This window comes from Hydra viridissima, unplaced genomic scaffold (genome assembly GCF_058129835.1).
Source record: "Hydra viridissima isolate aposymbiotic clone 2 unplaced genomic scaffold, HvirCarnegie_v1 scaffold_1, whole genome shotgun sequence".
NCBI classification, from domain to species: Eukaryota; Metazoa; Cnidaria; class Hydrozoa; order Anthoathecata; family Hydridae; genus Hydra; species Hydra viridissima.
Window position 1 is genome coordinate 33,820,843 of NW_028324300.1, and position 20,653 is coordinate 33,841,495.

The following is a 20,653-nucleotide window of genomic DNA, read 5'->3' on the forward strand; positions in this document are numbered from 1 at the left end:
GTGTTTTTCAATATTTTGCGTTTTTTGACATCTTTAGGCCATTTTGTGAGCAAAAAGGTTTTAAGGTTAGTCGGCACAAAGATCGCGGAGCTAGTTGGCAACTTGTATCAACTTACCCAGTTTCAGATTAGCCGTAAACTCACTAAAATTTTATAATACTGCAGATCTAGACATACAAAGTTTTAAAAGAAAAGCAGACAGGGCTGTAACTCCTCAAAATGTTATAAAAAATGCTGCAGATACTATTTTAATAGAAGGAAAGGTTTATTAGATGGACTTAAGGCCAAAAGAAGTTAAGATCAAAAATATTGTTTGATGGAAATTATAAGCAGTTTTGATAAAAAAGATAAACTTGAAGCAGATGCTTAATGTTTCTTAACTTGTCTCTTTCTACATGGTGTGCCAAGTTACCCCGCGGGTACCGGGAACTTTCACCGGGCCGGGGTAAGCTGGCATACATTTTTTTTTTTTTGAGGTCCTTTTTGGGCCACCATAATTTTTTTAAATGATTTGTTTCAAATTTCAAATTTTTATTCTTTTGAATTTGATATTTTCAAAAAAGTTCACCTAAAAATGCATAGAGCCCAAAAACTAAAACTGTAGCCAACTTGCCCTGGTCTCTCCTACTTAACAAATAAACTTAACAAAAACATTATGAGATTAAATAGATAGAAATCCGAGATTTTTATTCTTCCATATGGCATGTAGTTAGACTTGTAATTGAGCTTACACCATAAGATTTTCAAAATGGAAATTAAAAATTATTCATGACAAAACTTTAAGTTTTCTAAATTGACACTTTTTCGCAAACATTTCAAAAAACTGTGTTTTTTTTTGCTACCTCCAAATATTTTCGTGACTTCCAAATACTATCCAATTGTCTTTACATTCGAAATATTTTTTGGTCGTTTATACAAAGTAAGACAATAACCTTTTAATACTTATGCATTTTGGGCCAGTCGAATATATATATATGCATACATATGCATACATATATAGCCATATAAATATTGAGTTTATTCCTACATATCATCAGTTTTGTAAAAATACTTTTAAAAAAGTATTTAAAATAATAATAATTGTTGGAAAAGGTGAAAAATTGTCAATTGAACATGCTTTGCAGAAATTCGGCGACTAGAATTTTGGAACTGATTGCGAAGCAGTCAAGTCGATTATGACCTATTTTCTAGACCATGGTGGTCGACAAAATTTCTTTTATAGACGTTTTTAAATGCTTTTAAAGTTTCTAAATTTACGTTGTTTTGGCAAGTTTAAACATCAAAATCTGTTTAGATATCTTAAATACATAAAGAATACCCCTTTAAAACTCAATAAATTAGCCGTCAAGTTAGCGATACACCCAAAGTAAACGTAAGAAAGAGGTAAGAGATTTATTGCTAACTGCAACAGATAAGTTGTAAAAAAATATTAAGCTATTCACGACCGTGTTTCATTATTTCTTTAGTTTGAAACAAAATTCAACTTCGTTTCAAATAAATGATAAATTTTTAAAATAAGTATTTGCTTGGTTTTTTTTTAAAAAATTATTCGAAACAGAGTTTTATTAGAAATTTTACTTGCAAAATGGATACAAAAAAGAGAATTAAGTTGTTTGTCATTGTTACGGGACTGTACTACATTTCAGGAGAAGGTATAAGTTGTTTTTCTTGTAGTTTCTTGAAAGAAAAAAAAATCATGATTGAAAGAATTCTTAATATGAAAATATCTTAATGAAAGTACAACCCACAATATATCAAAAATTATTCTTTATAGAACCAATAAACGAACCAGAAATATCAACAATTAATAATCAACAATAATTTTATTTTAACCAAATTTAAAAAATAACTGTTATAACGGGAATTTAAGATAAGCTTGGTGGACATCTGAAAAGCTTAGTAGACATCTGAAAAATCTGTTTATATAAGACCTTGAATATTAAATCTAAGTTTAGAATGACGAACCTGTTTTGATAAAAGTATGTACGGTGGATAATACTTTTATTTCAACAAAATAATTCTATTAACCAGGATTATTGTGCATAAATTATAAGGTTGGAGTAGATTAAATCTGTTAAATTTATATCCATATAAATTTGTTACATCCAAAAACTTCTTTTTTAAACTCACAAAGTTTTTTAAACTCACAAAGTTTTTTAAACTCACAAAGTTTTTTAAACTCACAAAGTTTTTTAAACTCACAAAGTTTTTTAAACTCACAAAGTTTTTTAAACTCACAAAGTTTTTTAAACTCACAAAGTTTTTTAAACTCACAAAGTCTTTTAAACTCACAAAGTTTTTTAAACTCACAAAGTTTTTTAAACTCACAAAGTTTTTTAAACTCACAAAGTTTTTTAAACTCACAAAGTTTTTAATCTTAATTTTTAGTTGTTGAGATGAAACATCAGAAAAAAAAACAAACGTTGAAACATGAAGCAGGAGATTTTTTTGATGTTTTTCTGTTTTAATGTTTTTTTTTGATTGATGTTTCATTTTAACTTAATGTTTTATTTTTGTTTTAATAAATTGTTATAAAGACTTTAATTAGAAAAAAAAAACTTTTTAAATATTCATCATGGCGGAAAAAATAAACGTAATTCAAAACACAAAATCTTTATCTAGTTTTTTAGATTTGAAGATTCATACAGTGAAGTGAGTGAAGTGAGTGAAGTGAGTGACTTATTATGCACTAAATAGTAAACAAACAAAACTTTAAAAATTTAAGCATAGAAACTTTTTCTCAGGTTTTAAATTTTATAAGATGTCGAAAAATAACATGTAAAAAAATACTAAACAATTATCTTTAAAAAAAAAGCAACAAGAAATAAAAAAGAAAAATTTCAAAATGTTCAAATCACCAGAACATAATAATAATTAATTTGTTGTTAATTTGTCGTAACTATTTTCAATATTTTTATTGACAATAACAAGAAGAAAGAGTAAGACGATTTTTCTTTGGAATCCAAATTTTTTTTTTTTTTAAGAAAACTTCGTTTGTTTGGCATCTTTAGCACAATAAAGAAAAGCACATAACTAAAATTTTTGCCTGCTCGATGTTTGGAAGGGTCAACTATGTAGAAGAAGCAACAGCTTTAGTGATCAGTTGGTTCCCTCCAAATTTGGGGGATTGCAAACCTCATAGCTCTATTTTCCCCTTTGTACCCATCTGTAAAAAAAGTAGAATGAAAACATAATTTAAAAAGATAAAAAAGATAAACTAAAAAATAGAGATTCATTTCACTCAGTGGTATTGGAAATATGCATTTATAGTCCTACGCATTTTAATTAAAAATATGTTCATTGTGCAATCTTCTACTTCTAAGTTATATAAGATTTGTAACTTCTACCAACGTAGTTTAGACCAGGAAAAAGAGCCATCCTTTCTTAATGGCTTTATAAATGGCTTTATGCTGTTATCTCACATTCACAATAGAAAATAAGTTCAAAAGAATTCTTTTATGAATCAGATGCAAAACATGTTGCTAGGAAGTTGCTGGGTGTTTTTATTTGATGGTAGTACTTGATTAAAGCTTAATCAAATTATTTGTTAAAATAAAAGAGTTAAAAAGCCAGAGGAAAAGAAAAAAAAAAAAAGAAAGAAATAAAAAACTTCTAATTCTCCAATGCCACGTGGAGTTAAGAAAAAACTTAATAGAATATAATATAATAATATTATTATATAATATTTATAATATAATATTATTATTATTAAGGTGAAGATCATTGATTCATTTATTGTCAAAATTGATTAATTTCACAGATAATTTTTAAAATATATCGACTAATTTAAAGTGTTTCGTGGATAATTCTACAAAAATACAGTTAGAAGCATAGGCGCCGAGTTCACGGGGGCAACAGTGGCAGTGCTCCCCCAAGAAATTTATACTAATAATATGTTATCACGGATTATCATGAGGGCGAGAGTATCTATTCGCCCCCGAGATAATCCGTGATAATATATTATTAGTATAAACTTCCTGGGAGGGGGGGGGGGGCACTGCTCCTGTTACCCCCGTGAACTCGGCGCCTATGGTTAGAATCATACGTTTTATTTCATTATTATTAAATTTTATTATTACATTAATTTGTATCATTATGATTAAAGTGCTTTTCAAAAATAGTATTTTAATGTCAAAAAATGTAATTGGCTCAAGAAAAATGTTTTTTGTTCGTTTGCATCAAGTAAAACGTATCGTATATACTTTTTTGCGTTTATTTTTTCCAAATAACAGACTGGTCAACTTTTTATCCCAGGATGCATCTAATTTTTTTAAAGATAAATTTAAATTTATTTCACATCTTTCATGTCTTCTTGATAATTTATTTGCCGATTCAAAAGCCTTGGCTTTCAAAATTGAAATAAAACATGTCCGGGTTCATGCAGCGCCCCTTAATAATTCTCTTTTAAAACGGCCATTAGAACCTCCTTCAGAGACAACGAAGTCTATTGTTAAATGCTCTGGTCGAAAAGTAGTTATATGAATGTGTCCCTGTGGTATGAATAAAAGTGGTTTTTATTAAGTTTCCGAAACCTACTCTAGTTAACCATAATTCTGCCGATGTCTTCGGCCAATACATATATGAATTGTTGGTCAACATATTGACAAATATTTAAGTGAAATATTTTTTCCTAATTCTGATCTAAACTTTAAATGCCCTGAGAAAAAAAAGGCGTATAAAATTTACCAAGAGCACGTTAGGAGATATTAAACAGCATGTGTTTTCTTAATTAAAATTTAAAAGTTGTTAATATGAAATTATTTTTATGTGAAAAATTACTAAATTTATTTTTCATGTGATAAAATTACTAAAATCTGAAAAGGACCCAACGTTTCCTAATATCAAGCAAAATCCTACGGCTCTAAATAAACTATATACAAAACTTAAAAAAGACTTATGTGAAAAAGGTCCACTTTGTTTTTTAGAGTCTTCATCAAACTTATTGTATATGAAATCGAAACCACAACAAAAAACACGTGCATGTAAGAGAAACATTCTGACCTTCTAAAATCTAGACATAACTGAATATAGTTTTCAATCGTAATTTTTTTTTTCTATTGGCTACAATTTTAAACTTTAAAAGTAAATATTGATTTCCATTGATCAAAAAAAAAAAGGTACATTTATTTTATAATTTAATAATTTTTATTTGTTAAAGAAGGTCAATTTTTATGTTACTATAAATGTTGCATAGCCTCAAAGAGAGAGAAAAAGTGCAATAGTTTTGTGTTTCAATATCATTTTTTATAAAAATTGCATCGAAACAAATGAATTGTGTGGTTTGTGTTTTGTAGAAATACAAAACAAATGTTCAATGACGCATCGTCGTTCGTAGTATTCACTGCATCCTTCCAGGTACAAATAAACCAATATTTATATTTGTACTTAGAAGGCATCATATAATAGTCCTTTTTTTTAACCAACAGTATTTTGTTGGGCTGTTAAATTTGGCCAAACAAAACTTGCTCAAACACCCCAACAAACAAAAAATATTTTCTCTACTTCATTTAAGTAAAGCAAATGATACAAATTTGATGTGCTGAATACAAAAATGCTATCATAATATTTCTCTGAAGTCTAATTAAGCACAGTTTATCAATTAAAATGCGCAATTTTATGCATTTTTTAAGGAGAAAAAAAAAGCAACTCTTAAAATTGCTCTCAAAAGAGAATTTTTTTTATTAAATAAGTTTTTTGGTGCAAAGTTAAAGAATCAACATAAAAGTGGATTAACAGTTTCCAAAGAAAATTCAAACGGAAGAATTTTTTTTTTTACCTTATACTGTTACAATCCCTGTTTTTCTCAAAAATATCTCATAGCAAAAAAACTAAGCTTGTAGGAGAAAAAAAAGATGTCGTTCTCAAGATCAATGCCTCATAATTACTTGATAACACTTGACAAAGTTATCTCATGTTACTTTAAAGATTATGTATAAAGTGTCTTTTTTTAAGTAATTAAAATACAGCAAAATTTTTTTAAGTATTGCAATATTTAGTTGCTACCCAGCAAGCACACAACGTTGAAACAACGTTGAAATAACGTTGATCGACGTTGATCAACGTTGTTTCAACGTTGTGTGCTTGCTGGGTAGTTAGATATTCTAAAAATAGCTAATTTCAGTTTTGTTGCATCTTTTAGATTACTGGTTCAGATTTTCCAATGTCTCATCAAAAGAGGATTGTAAAATCAAGTGTTATGACAATAATTGGGAAACTCCATCAATTCTGGGAGGGATGAGTTACAATGTAGTTAAAAATATCTGCACTTGTTACTCATGGTTAGCTACAGATAGAACAAATTTTTTCGAGAATCTGACAAGTTTAGATTTGAAAGACATATGTAAGATTGCTTCTATATATGTGTATGTATAGCAGTATAGTTAACAAAACTTATTTTTTTGCTTTCCAGAGAAGATTCAGTTTTTGTTTTTAAGTTTACAAAAAAAAAAAAAAAGAAAAACAATAATTGTTGATAACATATTAAGCTACTGTTGTTAAATTCAAAAATCTGAGAAAAATGAAAAAATGAATGTTCTTTCAATTTTTATTTTTGTGACCGTTGAAACAATTATTGAAGTTAAAAAAAAATTTTACATACAAAAATTTTATATGTAGTATAAATTATAATAAAGAACAAAAATAATACACTTTTGATTCAACCTTGTGATAAGTTTTTTATAAAAAAACATTTTTTTTTTAGATGGTTTTTGGCGAAACAACTCATCAGAATTTGATTATTACATTCCCAACAGATATTCAGTTCCTTTTAGTAAAATTGTGCCTTTTATAATACGATATCCTGCTAATGTGCTTGAAAGCCAGAATATATCTGTATATGCTATAGACAATTTAAATAATTCTGACTATACATCAAGTAGGTTTTCATTGGCTATTCAAAAGATAACAAATGAAGGAGTTGGGCTTTCTGACCTTAATCCTACATATTCTCATGCAACTTATTCCAGCAACTCATTTTATTTGCCCAAGAATTACTGGAACTTTTCAAATACTTTACATTTAGAACTTCCTAATAGATTTAACGCATACCCTGGATCATTTAAAATTCTTTTTGAGGTTAGTTATTACTCAAATTTAGCAGTTATACATACAGAAGGAGTAATAAGCAAAATTTATGTTTTCATTAGACTCTAGCCCAGCAAGCACACAGCATTGAAACAACGTTGAAATAACGTTGATCGACGTTGATTAACGTTATTTCAACGTTGTTTCAATGTTGTGTGCTTGCTGGGAACCTTATTGCAAATGAAAAAACTAAGGTATTGGTCTAATTTTGAGATTCCATTAAAAACTATAGCACCATTAAGCATTTACTATTTTCCAATACTTTTGTAATTTTAGGTTCTACTTAAAGCTGTTTTACAGTTTTTATTTGTATTTAAAGTTAAAGACAAAAAATGGTGTATATTTATAAAAAAAAAAAAAGTATTTTACAGTCAATCAAAGTCAAACAATGAAACAACTACTTAACTTCCATCCTGAGGTTTATTCATTCAGCAATATTTCTTAGTTTAAAATGCAACAAGGAGAGAGTTCTTGCTGTAGTTAATTATACCATCACAGCTTTAGACATTTATACTATGAAAATGACAATGTTGAAATTTCTAAAGCAGAAATTAATCAAAATTTGAATCATTTTAAGTTAATAAAACTACCAAAAAGTTTCATTATTGTGGTTTGATTTTTTCTCAATATTTCCTCACTGTCATATTACTGTTGTCATTTTTAGGTTAGTTGAAATGTACTATACATTTCTGAACATTTTTCTATATCATGGTACAAATACCTAAATTATTAAACAAGTAAAAAAAAAGTATTTCTATTTTTTTTTACCCAAGTCATCCCAGCAAGCACACAACGTTATTTCAACGTTGAAACAACGTTGAAATAACGTTGTGTGCTTGCTGGGATGAACGTTATTTCAACGTTGAACGTTATTTCAACGTTGAAACAACGTTGAAATAACGTTCATAAACGTCGATCAACGTTATTTCAACGTTGTTTCAACGTTGTGTGCTAGCTGTGATTTGCCTTCATAAATTATTTAGGTTCAAAAAATATCTTGAAAGGTACAAAAGTGGCATCACAGAAATAATACTGACTTTTTTCAGGGTAGTGGCAATTATCAAAAAAGTGCCAGAAGTTCTCAGCCTAAATGTGTAAATCAGTTAAAAGTTTACAAATATTTATTTTTCAATAGAAAAGAATCACATGTATGAACTACAAGTCATGTAATCTTCTTAAATTTTTGAACCATGAGATTTGAAGATATCATCTTTGCTTTTTTAAATTTTAAAGCAATAAACAATTTTTTTTTTTAACCACTTAATGCTTATTTATTTCCATGAATGCTTTAGGTAATTGATTTATTGAAATATGAGCCATTATGGTTGGTAATCTTAAAAGAATCTGAAAATGAAATAGAAGTATTTTTAATAGTGATTGAAATTGCTTATCCAGAAGTTACAAGAGACCTTAGAGTTCAAGCCAATGTGAATGATTCTCAGACAGTCGAGTCTAGAAGGTTGGACTTTTTTTATTTTTTTTTTTCAACTTTTTATTAAACTTTCCAACTTTAAATTAAGAGAGATTAAAATATTTGAAAGGTAAAATGTTTGTTATTAGTTTCAGTTTTCTCAAAATGAGTTTCCTTTAACCTTTGATTAATTTCTATAGAGAATGATAATAATAGCTCCCTTGAGCCTAATTGACTTATGATGTTTCATTCTTTTTTTGGTAATGTTGCTTAAAATTGTGTGTTTACATTTCTTGGGTAATATTGTTTAAGTAGTGAAATTATTTTGTTTTTAGCTTTTTTAATGTAGATTTGATAATATCATCAAAGATCATGTACAGTGTGGACAATATAACTTGTGTTATTAAATCCTCTGATGCACTCATGATAAATAAAGTCAATCTAAGTTTTGAGAAAATATGCTTTGATCAAAATATCCGAATTGAATTAAAGGAAGTTATTTTTGAGGTATTTGGTAATATAAGAACAAAATACATTAAAGCATTATACATTTAAATTACATTTTAAATTACTTACATTGTTGGTGATTTTTTAATAAAGGATAATGTTTTTTCTTTAACAATAACTCTATAATGATTTTGATTTTAGTAATAATTCTTTAATGTAGTTTTTATAAAAATGGGTATTTTTGTAAAGATGGCTAATAGAATAGTCGATGAAATTTGATAAAACAAAGAAATATTTTTCGATTTTTTTAAAATGACGGGCAAGATTGGATAATTCTTTATTATTTCTTTTAGTTCAGTAGATGCACTGTGTTTACTTTCTCTACTTACTATACTTTCATATCATATACAACTGCTGTGATTGATCTAAATTTAAGATGGAGTGCATATATTCATGGAAAGTCTTTTCAGAAAAGCTATATTCGGCAAATAAAAAAAGGTACACAATTTTGCTGTGATCTTAAATAATCATTTTATTTATTTACGTAAATTTACATTCTGTTTGATATTTTTTCTTTAAAGTAAGTTTTTTTTTGCTTCTACTTGTATTGCAGTATTTTAGCATATTTACTAAATATGCTAAATTTTAGCATATTTACTAAATATGCTAAATACTGCAATACAAGTAGAAATAAATGTTTCTTAAAAAAGCATTTTTCCTATAAATTTTCAAAATAAAAGTATAAGTATTCAGAAATGTATAAATATTTTTATTACAGTATAAATATTCAAAAAATATTGTTTCATGAATTTTTATCCTAATGATTTGGATTTAATATTTTTTAGAAAAAGCACACAAATAATCACTTTTGTTGCCAGAGGGCAACAAAAAACTAGTACTTAAAACTTTTTTTTTCCTAAATGTACGTCACTAGGAAAGTATAATGAAGATTTTTTTTAATAATTGTGCTATAACGAATTTAAACATAATCACAAATTAACAATAACAGTAATTGGCTTTGTTTTTACAGAACCAACACCTTTCGCGAGCGTTGCAATAGCTTCTTATAACTCAAGCATTTTCTACTGTTGTCGAAGAAAGTATGTTTGACTTTTTTTTTTATTGTATATTCAATTTAGTTAACTCATAAGTATCTGTTTGTTTTTTAATGTGCTGAGGTTGCATCTCTTGTTTTCTTATTTTGTTAATAATTATCATCATTGTATTTTAACTGATGATTGAGACAAGATTATGTTGATCAAACATTAAAAGCAAATATTTGGTCAATGTTACCCTAGCACGTGCTTGCGAAATACATGTAGTTAAATCAACATTCAATGTTGCAAGACACTTAGCATTTACAAATTGTAAAATTTTTCAGGATAAAATTCAAAGTTTTAAAGCACGTCTACAAATATAGCTTCAAGGATGACTTGATTCATATCAAGTCAACTTCTCTCTCTTTAAGATAATATAAACTTAGTAAGCTGAACTTGAAATTTACGAAATGATGATTTTCAATAAGATACTTTCAATAAGTGTGGCCCATAATGAGCAGTATGACTCCAAAACAAAAGTTATGAAAGGCTGTTTGATAAGAACAGTGGTATCGTAAAAGGATTGGCGTGTTTTTATCTTTTACGTATCACACTCAATATTAGTATTATCGGTCTATTTTTTTAAAAAAATTCCCCTTTTCTACAAGAATTGACTTTTAATGCATATTGTTTCCGTTATTCTTATAAAACAAATTTGTTCTAAACAAAGTAATTTAATGGATTAAGGTCCGGAGAGTTTAGCAGCCAACGGTTTTTGTTGATTACAGCTGGAAAATTGTCTGTACACCATTTTTAGGAAAAGTGGTGGGTGTGTCTTACCGTAATGTCGAATTGTCACAGAACACTTGATTACCGAACTTTTAAACTATTGGCAAGGCTTTTTTTTGTGTAAACTTTGAGGTTAAACACTCCTTTGTCTAAGATGACTGTGTTATTCCTTCCGAACACACTCAAAACTACATCATAACTTTTTGTATAACTTTTTGTTTTAGCTTTACACCATCTTTTCCATCGGCTTTTTGCATTGAAACACCTTCTCATCAGAAAACAAAATCCTTAACTTTTCTTCTCTTCGGATATTTTGTTTCGCACCCAACTTGTAAACTTAATTTTTTTGATTTTTTGACCAGTAATAAATAGCGGCTCCGTCCTTTTCTTTTATGCCAGAAAATTTTCTAAGGAACCCTATTTTCTTCCAATTTAAACGGGTTTTCACTTTGCAAATTTTCTTTTCTGTACATGCTATTCCTGGTCGACTCAACTGAGCGACATAACTCGATAGCACATTTCTCCTTGATCATTCTGCACTTTTGTTGGAAGTTTCGTTGGACGTTTTTGTTGGAGACGAGCTTAAACCATTTAAATCATGGAAAATCTTTATTCGCGTGTAACTTTTTTTGTACTTAGAAAGTACTACACTTTTTTTTGGTACTTAGAAATTACTACACTTTGTAAATTGACACTTTTCCTTATCTAAAATCTAACAAAACAAATATTTGTTAAAATCGAAGATAAGTCTTTGAAGTGAAAAAAAAGTGAACTTTTTTTCAAAAAAACTCGAACTGTAGCGTAAAATTTGAGTCATTTCGCTCAATTTTAACGCTACCGGTCGAGTTGCGCATGCACGTCGAGTACAAAGAGATAAGTCACATAAATTTAGTTAAATATAGTCAATAATCGAATTGTAAACATTTTCACACGATATGGTTTCAAAATAAGTAAAGCCCCAAAATTTAAAATGAACTTAGATAATCTCATTAAGTGGTTGGTTAAGAAAACAATTTTTCGCAAATCGCGAAAACATTGAAGCCGCAGAACTTTCGCATCAATCGCACGAATATTTTCATCAAAAAGAAGAACAGACATGATATACAAATCTTTATGGAATCATGATGAGTTTATGCATAACATCAAAAAATCGTTGGATTCCAAAGGATTTTTTTCAGACATAACAGATAGAAGATGCCAGCGAAGAAATGCCTTCTCTGAATCATGCAACGTTGAGCGAAAACTTTTAAAGCAAATTATTTTCGAACTGTTACGGGAGCAGTCTCATACTCAACAATGTTTTAATACTTAAAAACTTGTTATAAAACAATAAATTCGACTTCAAAACTTGATACCTTGGTTATAATTTTGATAAATTTATTACAATTTATTATAAATTATAATTTAAAAATGTATTTATAACCTTTGGTTATAGTTTTAAAGAAAGTTGTTGATGCAATTAGTGAACTATAAATGAGTGTATGTGTGGGTATATTTATATATATGCCGAATGATATACCACGTGTCTAATGCGAAAAGATTTGTAATGGAAAAAGTAGTTTTACCTTTCAAGAGAACCTTTTTGGCAAGTTTCAAGAACAAACTCGCACGAATGAATTACATTTAGCCATAAGATTAACGCACTACTTACCCATTTCGATTTATTTTAATTGTCGTCAACGTTATCATATATTTTGATGAACATATCAAGAATAGAACACATGAACATAATTATTTCAATGATAATAATAAAATTGACTTTGAGGATGGTGAAAAAAAACTTCATGTAAAATGATTATTATTATTATGCACTCTAATAGTTTAAATGGAAACATTTTTCGCTTATCAAGAACTAATGTTACCACCTCTTGATGTTATTACAGCCTCACAGCGGCTTGGCATACTTTCAATTAGAGATCTAATTGTTTATTGAGGGATGTCTTCCCACACGCGAATAAGACTTTGTCGCAGCTCGCCTAGGCTGTTAGGTGGTGGATGTTGGCTTCTAACACGGCTTCTTGTTATGTCCCAAAGACCCTCTATTGGGTTCATATCTGCACTGCAAGCTGGCCACTCCAAAACTTGAATATTAACATTGTTTAAGTATTCAGTAATAACATGCGTTGTATGTAGTCTAGAATCCATCTCCAATGTACGATGCAAAAGGTACCACAAAAGGTTCTAAAATGTCTACTATGCATTGTTGAGAAGCCAGCAGTTAAACATATTCCGCCCCATATCATCACTGAGCTGCCTCCCTATGAAGTGGATTCTCGAATGTTTCAAGCAAAATAACTTTCATTTGGTCTTCTGTACACTCTTGGGCGGCGATCAAAACTTGCAAGGCAAAGTCTTGTCTCATCTGTAAATAAGACCTGTCCTCAATCATGTATTTTCCAATTCATTTGCCTCCTTGAAAAAGCCAGTCTGTTTCTTCGGTGGTCTACAAACAATCTGGGACCAGTAGCTGCTGCCCGAGGTCGTAAATTTAAAGCACGAATTCCTCTTCTTATGGTATCTTGACTAACAACAGTTCCATGAACCTCAGCAAGTTGTATTTGGAGACTTTGTGCAGTAGTGAACAGTTCTCTCATTGTTCAAAGCACTAAAAATCGGTCCTCTACGGATAACCAAAGTAACAATTGCAACATATTCACGGCTTAAATTTTATCTAGAACGCTGCATTGTGAACAGATTTGTTGCTCAAATGACAGTTATTTTTTCTACTGTTAAAACAATTTAAAACCAATACATACTTTTGTTTTAGAAGTGAGATTTAATTACAGCAAAACATGCTACTTATGAATAGCTGCTATAACTTCCAAATTAAATAAGGGAAACGGAAACCTACAAAAGACGTAAGAATAAGCATTGTTATCATCTTTGTAATTGATAAATCCGGGAAATAGATAATGTTTTTCAGAATAAATTGGAATTTATGTGGTGCGTTAATTTTGCGGTTTAGTGTATTTTTTGCAGTATGGTGTATATTTTACAGAATGGTGATTTTACGAATGAAAAGATTTACTTGACAACATTTTGTAACAACATCTTTTGTAACTTAATACACCTACTATGTTAGGAATTTATCACGTATTTTATTATGCCACTTAATTTCCCTGAAAATTGTAGCCTGGTAAAATTGTGCAGTTGCTTTTTATGATAACATGCTCGAGCAGTAGAATAGGTAGAGGAGTGTTTCGTAACGTGGGGTCTCCCCCCCCCCCCCCCATAATGGATCTCCATCAGCACTAAAACTATTACAAACAAGCCATGTTTTTGTCAGGAATTTTTTTTCCATCCCTACTTAAAGAATAAAAAGTGAGAAAAAACTGAAATAACTGTTTCGAAGTATAATAGATTGTTTGTTTCCTAACTTTTCATGCATCAACCATTCGTCACAAGTCTCCATTCATCAACCATTCGTCACAAGTCTCCTTCACTTTGGGGCTCAGCAGCAAAAATTTCATTATGAGTCAAACCACTTGATGACGTAATAAAACTGTTACATAATACGGCAACAAGTGGTATTCCGAAACGATTGCATGACTTTTAGCGCAATCACTTTACTTTATTGATCTTACTGATGATTTTTTTTTTTTGAGATTCGACCTTGATAAGTACATGTTTTCAATCTTATTTTCAGAACATTTCGAGCAATTTATTTATAATTGAATATCAAGATTTTTTTTTTACGTTCGCTGCATCTAACGTTGCACAAATGTTATTTTCTTAATTGGTCGTTGACTTTAAATGGCCCGTCTGTACTGAGCCAAGTTTCTCAATAAGTGTGGCCAGTCGTATCAATGATGAGTTAGTTATTGCCCGCAGATTGAATTCTAACAATACTAGCAATATCGTGTTCACTTTTATTAGTTTGAAACAATTTTACAACAATGTTGCGCTTTTTGAGCTTAGTTCTTTCGTTGCAAATAAAGCTTACGTAAATAAATTACATTTGCACTCAAAAAAAAAAATTCATGCAACATTTCAAATATTTGTAATTTTGAATCTCAACAATATTCATTTGATTTCAATATGTCATCCATTTGGTGAAAAACGAGCAGCGAGATGTCATAAAACTAAGAGCTTTTTTAATGATCGAGCTTCGGGAGGGGAAGGGGAGGAGGAAGCACATGCGAATCACATGCCAATACATATAAGCACTACTAGTTGTGTTAAAAATTCTGTTCTTTGAAGTCACTAATTCTCATTATGGCTTCAATAATCTTCTTTCGAAAAAAATTAAGAAACGCATCTTTTTTCTATGTAAAATGTTTTTAAGTTGAAATATTTTTCTCACGGCCATCATTAAAATTTCTTGTAACTTGGTGTGAGAATTTTATATGCGAAAATTTGTTAAAATCGAAGAGCAATTCTGCGCAACGTTGAAGGGTTGAAATAAATATTATAAGGTATGTGAGGTGTGACAAAACCCCGATGCCTAATGACAGTAATTACGATTTCTTAGAGTAATTGGAATTTCGTTTTTACGAAGGCGGTGCGAATATTCGCAAATTTGGAACTTCATAATTACGAAGCTTTGAAAAAATTCGGAAATTCAGAACTCAAATTTTTGTAAAGTTTGATTACGAAGTTTTACGAAGTTTTTCAATGTTTACGAAGTACTTCGATGTACTACGAAGTACGACGATGCGAAAGTGCGATGCTTACTCCAAGAACACAACCTTGACCTTCAAACAACATTGTTAATTTTTTAGTTTGAGTGATTATTTAGATATTTACAGCGTTTTTTTTTCTTCTTATTATACTTTCTTAATATTTCTTTCTTACATTTTCTTCTTCTGTCCCAAGTGTTGAAATATAAATAGAGCGAGGGACAGTTTGTAAATTTAAAAACGAGATACTAAAGTTTTTTTTGAGTATTTAAAGCTAAAATCTCAATTTTTACATAATGCGAGATGTACAATAAAGCAGATGTAAAATAAAATAAAGCGTGTAAATAAAATAAAGTGTGTAAATAAAATAAAGTGTGTAAATAAAATTTTCTAATAAATCTCATTAACACAAAAAATGATTTTTCGTTTCAACCATTTCATTGAATTCTTTTTAAAATCGATTTTTTTTTATTTTTGTTGTTGTTTTTTGTTAAATCTTTACTTGGTTCATTAATTGCAGTTTGCTTTATCAACTGCATAATTATTAATAATGCAAATGCAGTTGCACATGTGATTGGGTTTAAACTAATGACCCCAGTGACTCTAATTAAGATACTCAAATATATCTTTTGTTTGCTAAGTATCAGGTAGTAATCGGTTTAAACTACTCACTAGGGTGGTAACTTTTTTTAAACTTATACGGCCATGGTACTACAGTTTGAGGAATGGTCTAAAAACATCATTAATATTGCTTTTATTTATTGTTTGATCGAAAACCTCACCCTCCAAATAAAACCTAATTTTAATATTTTACCAATTGCTCACCATCTAAAGCGAACGTCTTTGTTGTTGGATATTTCATATTTAGAAATAATTTATAGTTAAGTAGTTATATTTCTTACCAACTGACTGCGAATCCAAAGCTAATTACAATCACACTGAAAACGTGTGATATATATATATATATATATATATATATCACAAGTTTTCAGCCCTTAGGGGTGAGAACGTGTGATTCGTGCGGTGTCTCATACTTTAGTGAAAGTAAAATATGATTGCATGCTTAGTCGAGCTAATAAACATATTTTTGTAATTATTCAATGGCTTTCACGTACCAATATTAATAAAAATTCTCTTTCGACTGGTTTTTTCAAATCTGGTAAGATTTAAAAAAGCCATTCAACTACGGAAAAGCATCCCATGTATAGAAGCATCGTTGAAGAATTACTGCAAAATACCTATGAAAAGTGCTATCATTGGCTCATACCATTATCTTGCAAAAAACGAGAAGTGTCACAAAAGCAGATTTAAAATGATCGCGGAAGAATTTGAGGATGGAGCTTTTTGAGGATCAGAATATTAAATTTCCCTTTCATAAAATTGAAGTCTTTGGTAAGAAGAGTTTAATATCTGAACACGACACCTTTATAAAGCGCCCTGGTCAGAAAGATGAACTTTTGTTTATCTTTCTGACCAGGGCGAATTTAAAAAAGTAACTTTTACTGGTATATTTGCTGATATACAAATGGAGAGTGGCTTAGGGAGGAAGATAAGCAGCTGTATGAAAAGCATGCCTTAAGTGGCGGAAAGGTGGGATACACCACATCGAAATGCGTACCATATTTTGGACCGCATTTTAAAACATGTCATGGATGAAAGTTTGGAGGTGCTACTCGTTCTCTAGACATTGCATACAATTTCTTCAATGGTATTGTAAGGGAATATGATTCTCTAAAAACAAAGTTTGTGCAGAAACCGACAGATTGAATCTCCTTATCATTACATGGAGAAATGGCATGTTGTTTCTTTCGGAACTAGGATATGCCTTTCGCTATTTCCTCAGCAATTGAGAATTTCTGTACATTTAATTTCGTTGACTGCCAAATTTGAGCAATGCGCAGTTGAATTTACGTAGAATCTATTCTATCCTGGCTTTTATTGCCTCAAATGAGATACCGATTGCAGCATATTTGTTTATTTATTTATGGAATTCGGCTGGGCATTTGGTTTTCAGATCACCATTTTCAAGAAAATTCCTATATTAAGTTAGCAGAAAGTGTTCAAAATTATGAAGATGCTAAAAAGTGTTTTGATACCTACTTGAGTATAGAACCGTCGATAATTGACAGCCAGAGCACCAATATTTGTGCTGAGAGGGCCATACATTTTATCCAATCTTTCAATGGCAAAACTCCTGAGAGCCTCAATTTACGCTTTATATTCAGTAACATTTATGGTATAACATGTTGGTTCACTTTCAATAACATTATTACGCAAAGAACAAATCTTATATTTTTGGTGGGTGATATTTTTGCTAATGAAACGCAAAAATAAATATATATTTCCTCGTTTCAACTTTTTTCTCATTGTATAGGACTATGGCCGTGACATTTTCTGAAAAAAAGTCAAAAAGTTACCATCCTACTGCTCACTCATAAATTGATCACTTAAAACGGCCTATAAATTGATCACTTAAAACGGCCTATAAATTGATCACTTAAAACGGCCTATAAATTGATCACTTAAAACGGCCTATAAATTGATCACTTAAAACGGCCTACAAAGACAATTTTAAAAGAGTTCTTAAAGCTCCTCTTAACACTCCCCTTTCCCTATTAAAAAGATACCAAAATCATAGATTCATACATAAATTTAAAATTATTTTAACTAAAATAATATATTTGATAAATTATCTTTTTTTAGTGAGAAGTTATGGTGCGGTGGTTATGATGATTCTATAACTCAACACTATGGTATGCATATACGGAATGCGAGAAATTCATTTTTTTATTTAATATCTATGCATTTTAACATACTAAAACATACAGTAAATCTAAACGAAATAGGTTTGTAGATGATGATAATTGGCACTTTCAGTACTGCTCTTTGTTTTTCCATTTTGTTCTTCATCGTTTTAAGCTGTTTATTTTCTTTCAGTCAACATATGTTAGTTTTTCAGTTTTTTGCCCAGGTGTTCTAAGTATGGTTAACCGTGGTTGTGAAAGTATGGTTAACCGTGGTTGTGAAAGTATGGTTAACCGTGGTTGTGAAAGTATGGTTAACCGTGGTTGTGAAAGTATGGTTAACCGTGGTTGTGAAAGTATGGTTAACCGTGGTTGTGAAAGTATGGTTAACCGAGGTTGTGAAAGTATGGTTAACTGAGGTTGTGAAAGTATGGTTAACTGAGGTTGTGAAAGTATGGTTAACCGAGGTTGTGAAAGTATGGTTAACCGAGGTTGTGAAAGTATGGTTAACCGAGGTTGTGAAAACTTTCTAGACAGTTTTTGTTATATATGTAGTGAGTTTGTAATTAAAAGACGTAGTGTTAAAATCTGAAATTAAATAAAAGTACAATATCATCTAAAACTGTTTGGTCCATTTTTATATACAATCGAAAGTCATGTGAAAAAAACTGGTGTCAGATACGGTTTCAGTACCCAAGAGTACATAAGATTGAGCTGCTTAAAAAGTTTTCACAATTTTTCTGTTAGCCTATGTACTCATTGTTCTGTTGAGAAATTCGTCTTTAAGCACTTTACTACCAGTTATTCTTTCAAAAATCATCATATAATGTTCATCAATATTCTTCGAAAGTTTGTTACTTGCTTTTCCTTGATGAATGTAATGCTTTTGAAACTTGTTTTCTTTTGCGTATAGTGTATCCTGCGAAGAACTTTGAAAAATTCGGATTCTTTTCTGATGGCTATGTTTATGGGAAGACAAACGAGGGAAGTTATCTCAAGCTTCGACAAAAGAAGTACTACAACGTTCCGATTGAAACATGGCTGTCTGTTGAAATTTCATTGGCTGTAGCTAAGTTTTATGATCGCTATACCATTGTTGACTATGTAAACGCTTTTACTTTGGAATCGGGGAAAGCATATTCAGGTCTAAATTTACTTTTTTAATACTTGGTAAAATATGTGTTGTAAAATTAAATTCAGTATTTTATGTAGGTTTTTAAGGTTGTTGTTATTATTACTATGAATAATATTAGATTATTTTAAAATGTCATTATCTAAAACGTAACAGATTTTTTTACTTTTAGTTTCAAAATCAGGTCTGTTTGAAAGTTTAACGAAAAAGTACATAATTTATTGGGTAAATGCTTTTTGTTTTTTTATATATTGATCTTTTTTATTAGATTTGATCTTTACTACTGTTGGTGATGTTATTCTTTTATTTTATTTCAATGTTGGATTAAATTTCTGCCAAAAAGTTTAATCCAAGAAAATACTTTTATACTTCCAGCCAAAGATTTAACCTTTTGTGCTATGTAAGTACAAGTTTGGTATTCGACCTAAAACGATTGCATTGTAAAAGCAGCGTATGAAACGCGTGTGGCAATATAAAACGTTTTATTTTTTAATCTTCTATACAGCGATTGTATTGATAGTTTTAGTAAATATTTTTGAAGCACACAGTTTTATATAATTTTTATTTTCCGATCACATGTATTCGTGTAAACTAGTTTTAGTAAGAAAATTAAATATTTTAATGTTTAACAAATACTAAATTCTCAAAAATTTCGATATAAAATAACTTTGTAAATGGTTGCCATTTTGATACCACATTGTTTTATAACTTGAATATTCGTCCGAGTTTATTTTTTTTTAATGATACTAAATAATTGTCAGAGTCAATATTTACCTCGATATCTGTAGAATGGAAGTGGGCATGTGGGTATTTACTTCGATATCTGTAGAATGGAACTGGGCATTGTGGGTATTAATAAATTGGTTTAGGTTTAGGTCATTTTTTTCACACGATTGCTTATTTGCAGAGGAAAATGGGAGGGGAAAACAATGACTACTTTTTGAGTCATACCCTCCTACTTCTTAATTCCGGAAAGCAATTAAGACTTAGACCATCTAAAACGAAGTTCTAGTTTATTCTAAAAATTCTCCTTTTAGCGCCAGTCGTTTTTCCCCACTTAACTTATACTTTCATTCTCTCTAATAGTTATAAAAACAAAAACTGTGAAAGAATCTGATAGATGGTCGAATCAATACAAGAAAAGATACAGCATTTTACTTAAACAGAACTTATTTTGTAAGAAATTATTAATTACATTTGTTGAGTGAGAGACAGACTGCTATTTTTAAAATTACACAGGCCTGCAAAATGAGAGTCATAACTTCCTCTCTGGAATTTGATAGCTGATTCTAGGGTATTTTGGTGCGCTGATTACGAATATGTACTTAGTTTTTCTCTATCACCTCCAGATTTTTCAAAAAAGGGACAGATAGAAAATAGCAAAAAAACAGA

The 20,653-nt window shown here is 29.8% G+C and overlaps 1 protein-coding gene across 1 annotated transcript; it reads left to right on the plus strand.

Annotated features, from left to right (window-relative positions):
* Window positions 1–1,477: 1,477 nt before the first annotated feature.
* On the plus strand, window positions 1,478–19,894 carry LOC149894661 (uncharacterized). Its single transcript, XM_090071442.1, has 11 exons — window positions 1,478–1,651; window positions 6,139–6,339; window positions 6,700–7,073; window positions 8,375–8,541; window positions 8,829–9,000; window positions 9,294–9,438; window positions 9,971–10,040; window positions 18,089–18,138; window positions 19,043–19,273; window positions 19,434–19,486; window positions 19,637–19,894. The coding sequence occupies exons 1-11, from the start codon at window positions 1,585–1,587 to the stop codon at window positions 19,646–19,648; spliced, it is 1,542 nt and encodes a 513-aa protein (XP_089927568.1). The 5' UTR covers window positions 1,478–1,584; the 3' UTR covers window positions 19,649–19,894.
* Window positions 19,895–20,653: the final 759 nt, after the last annotated feature.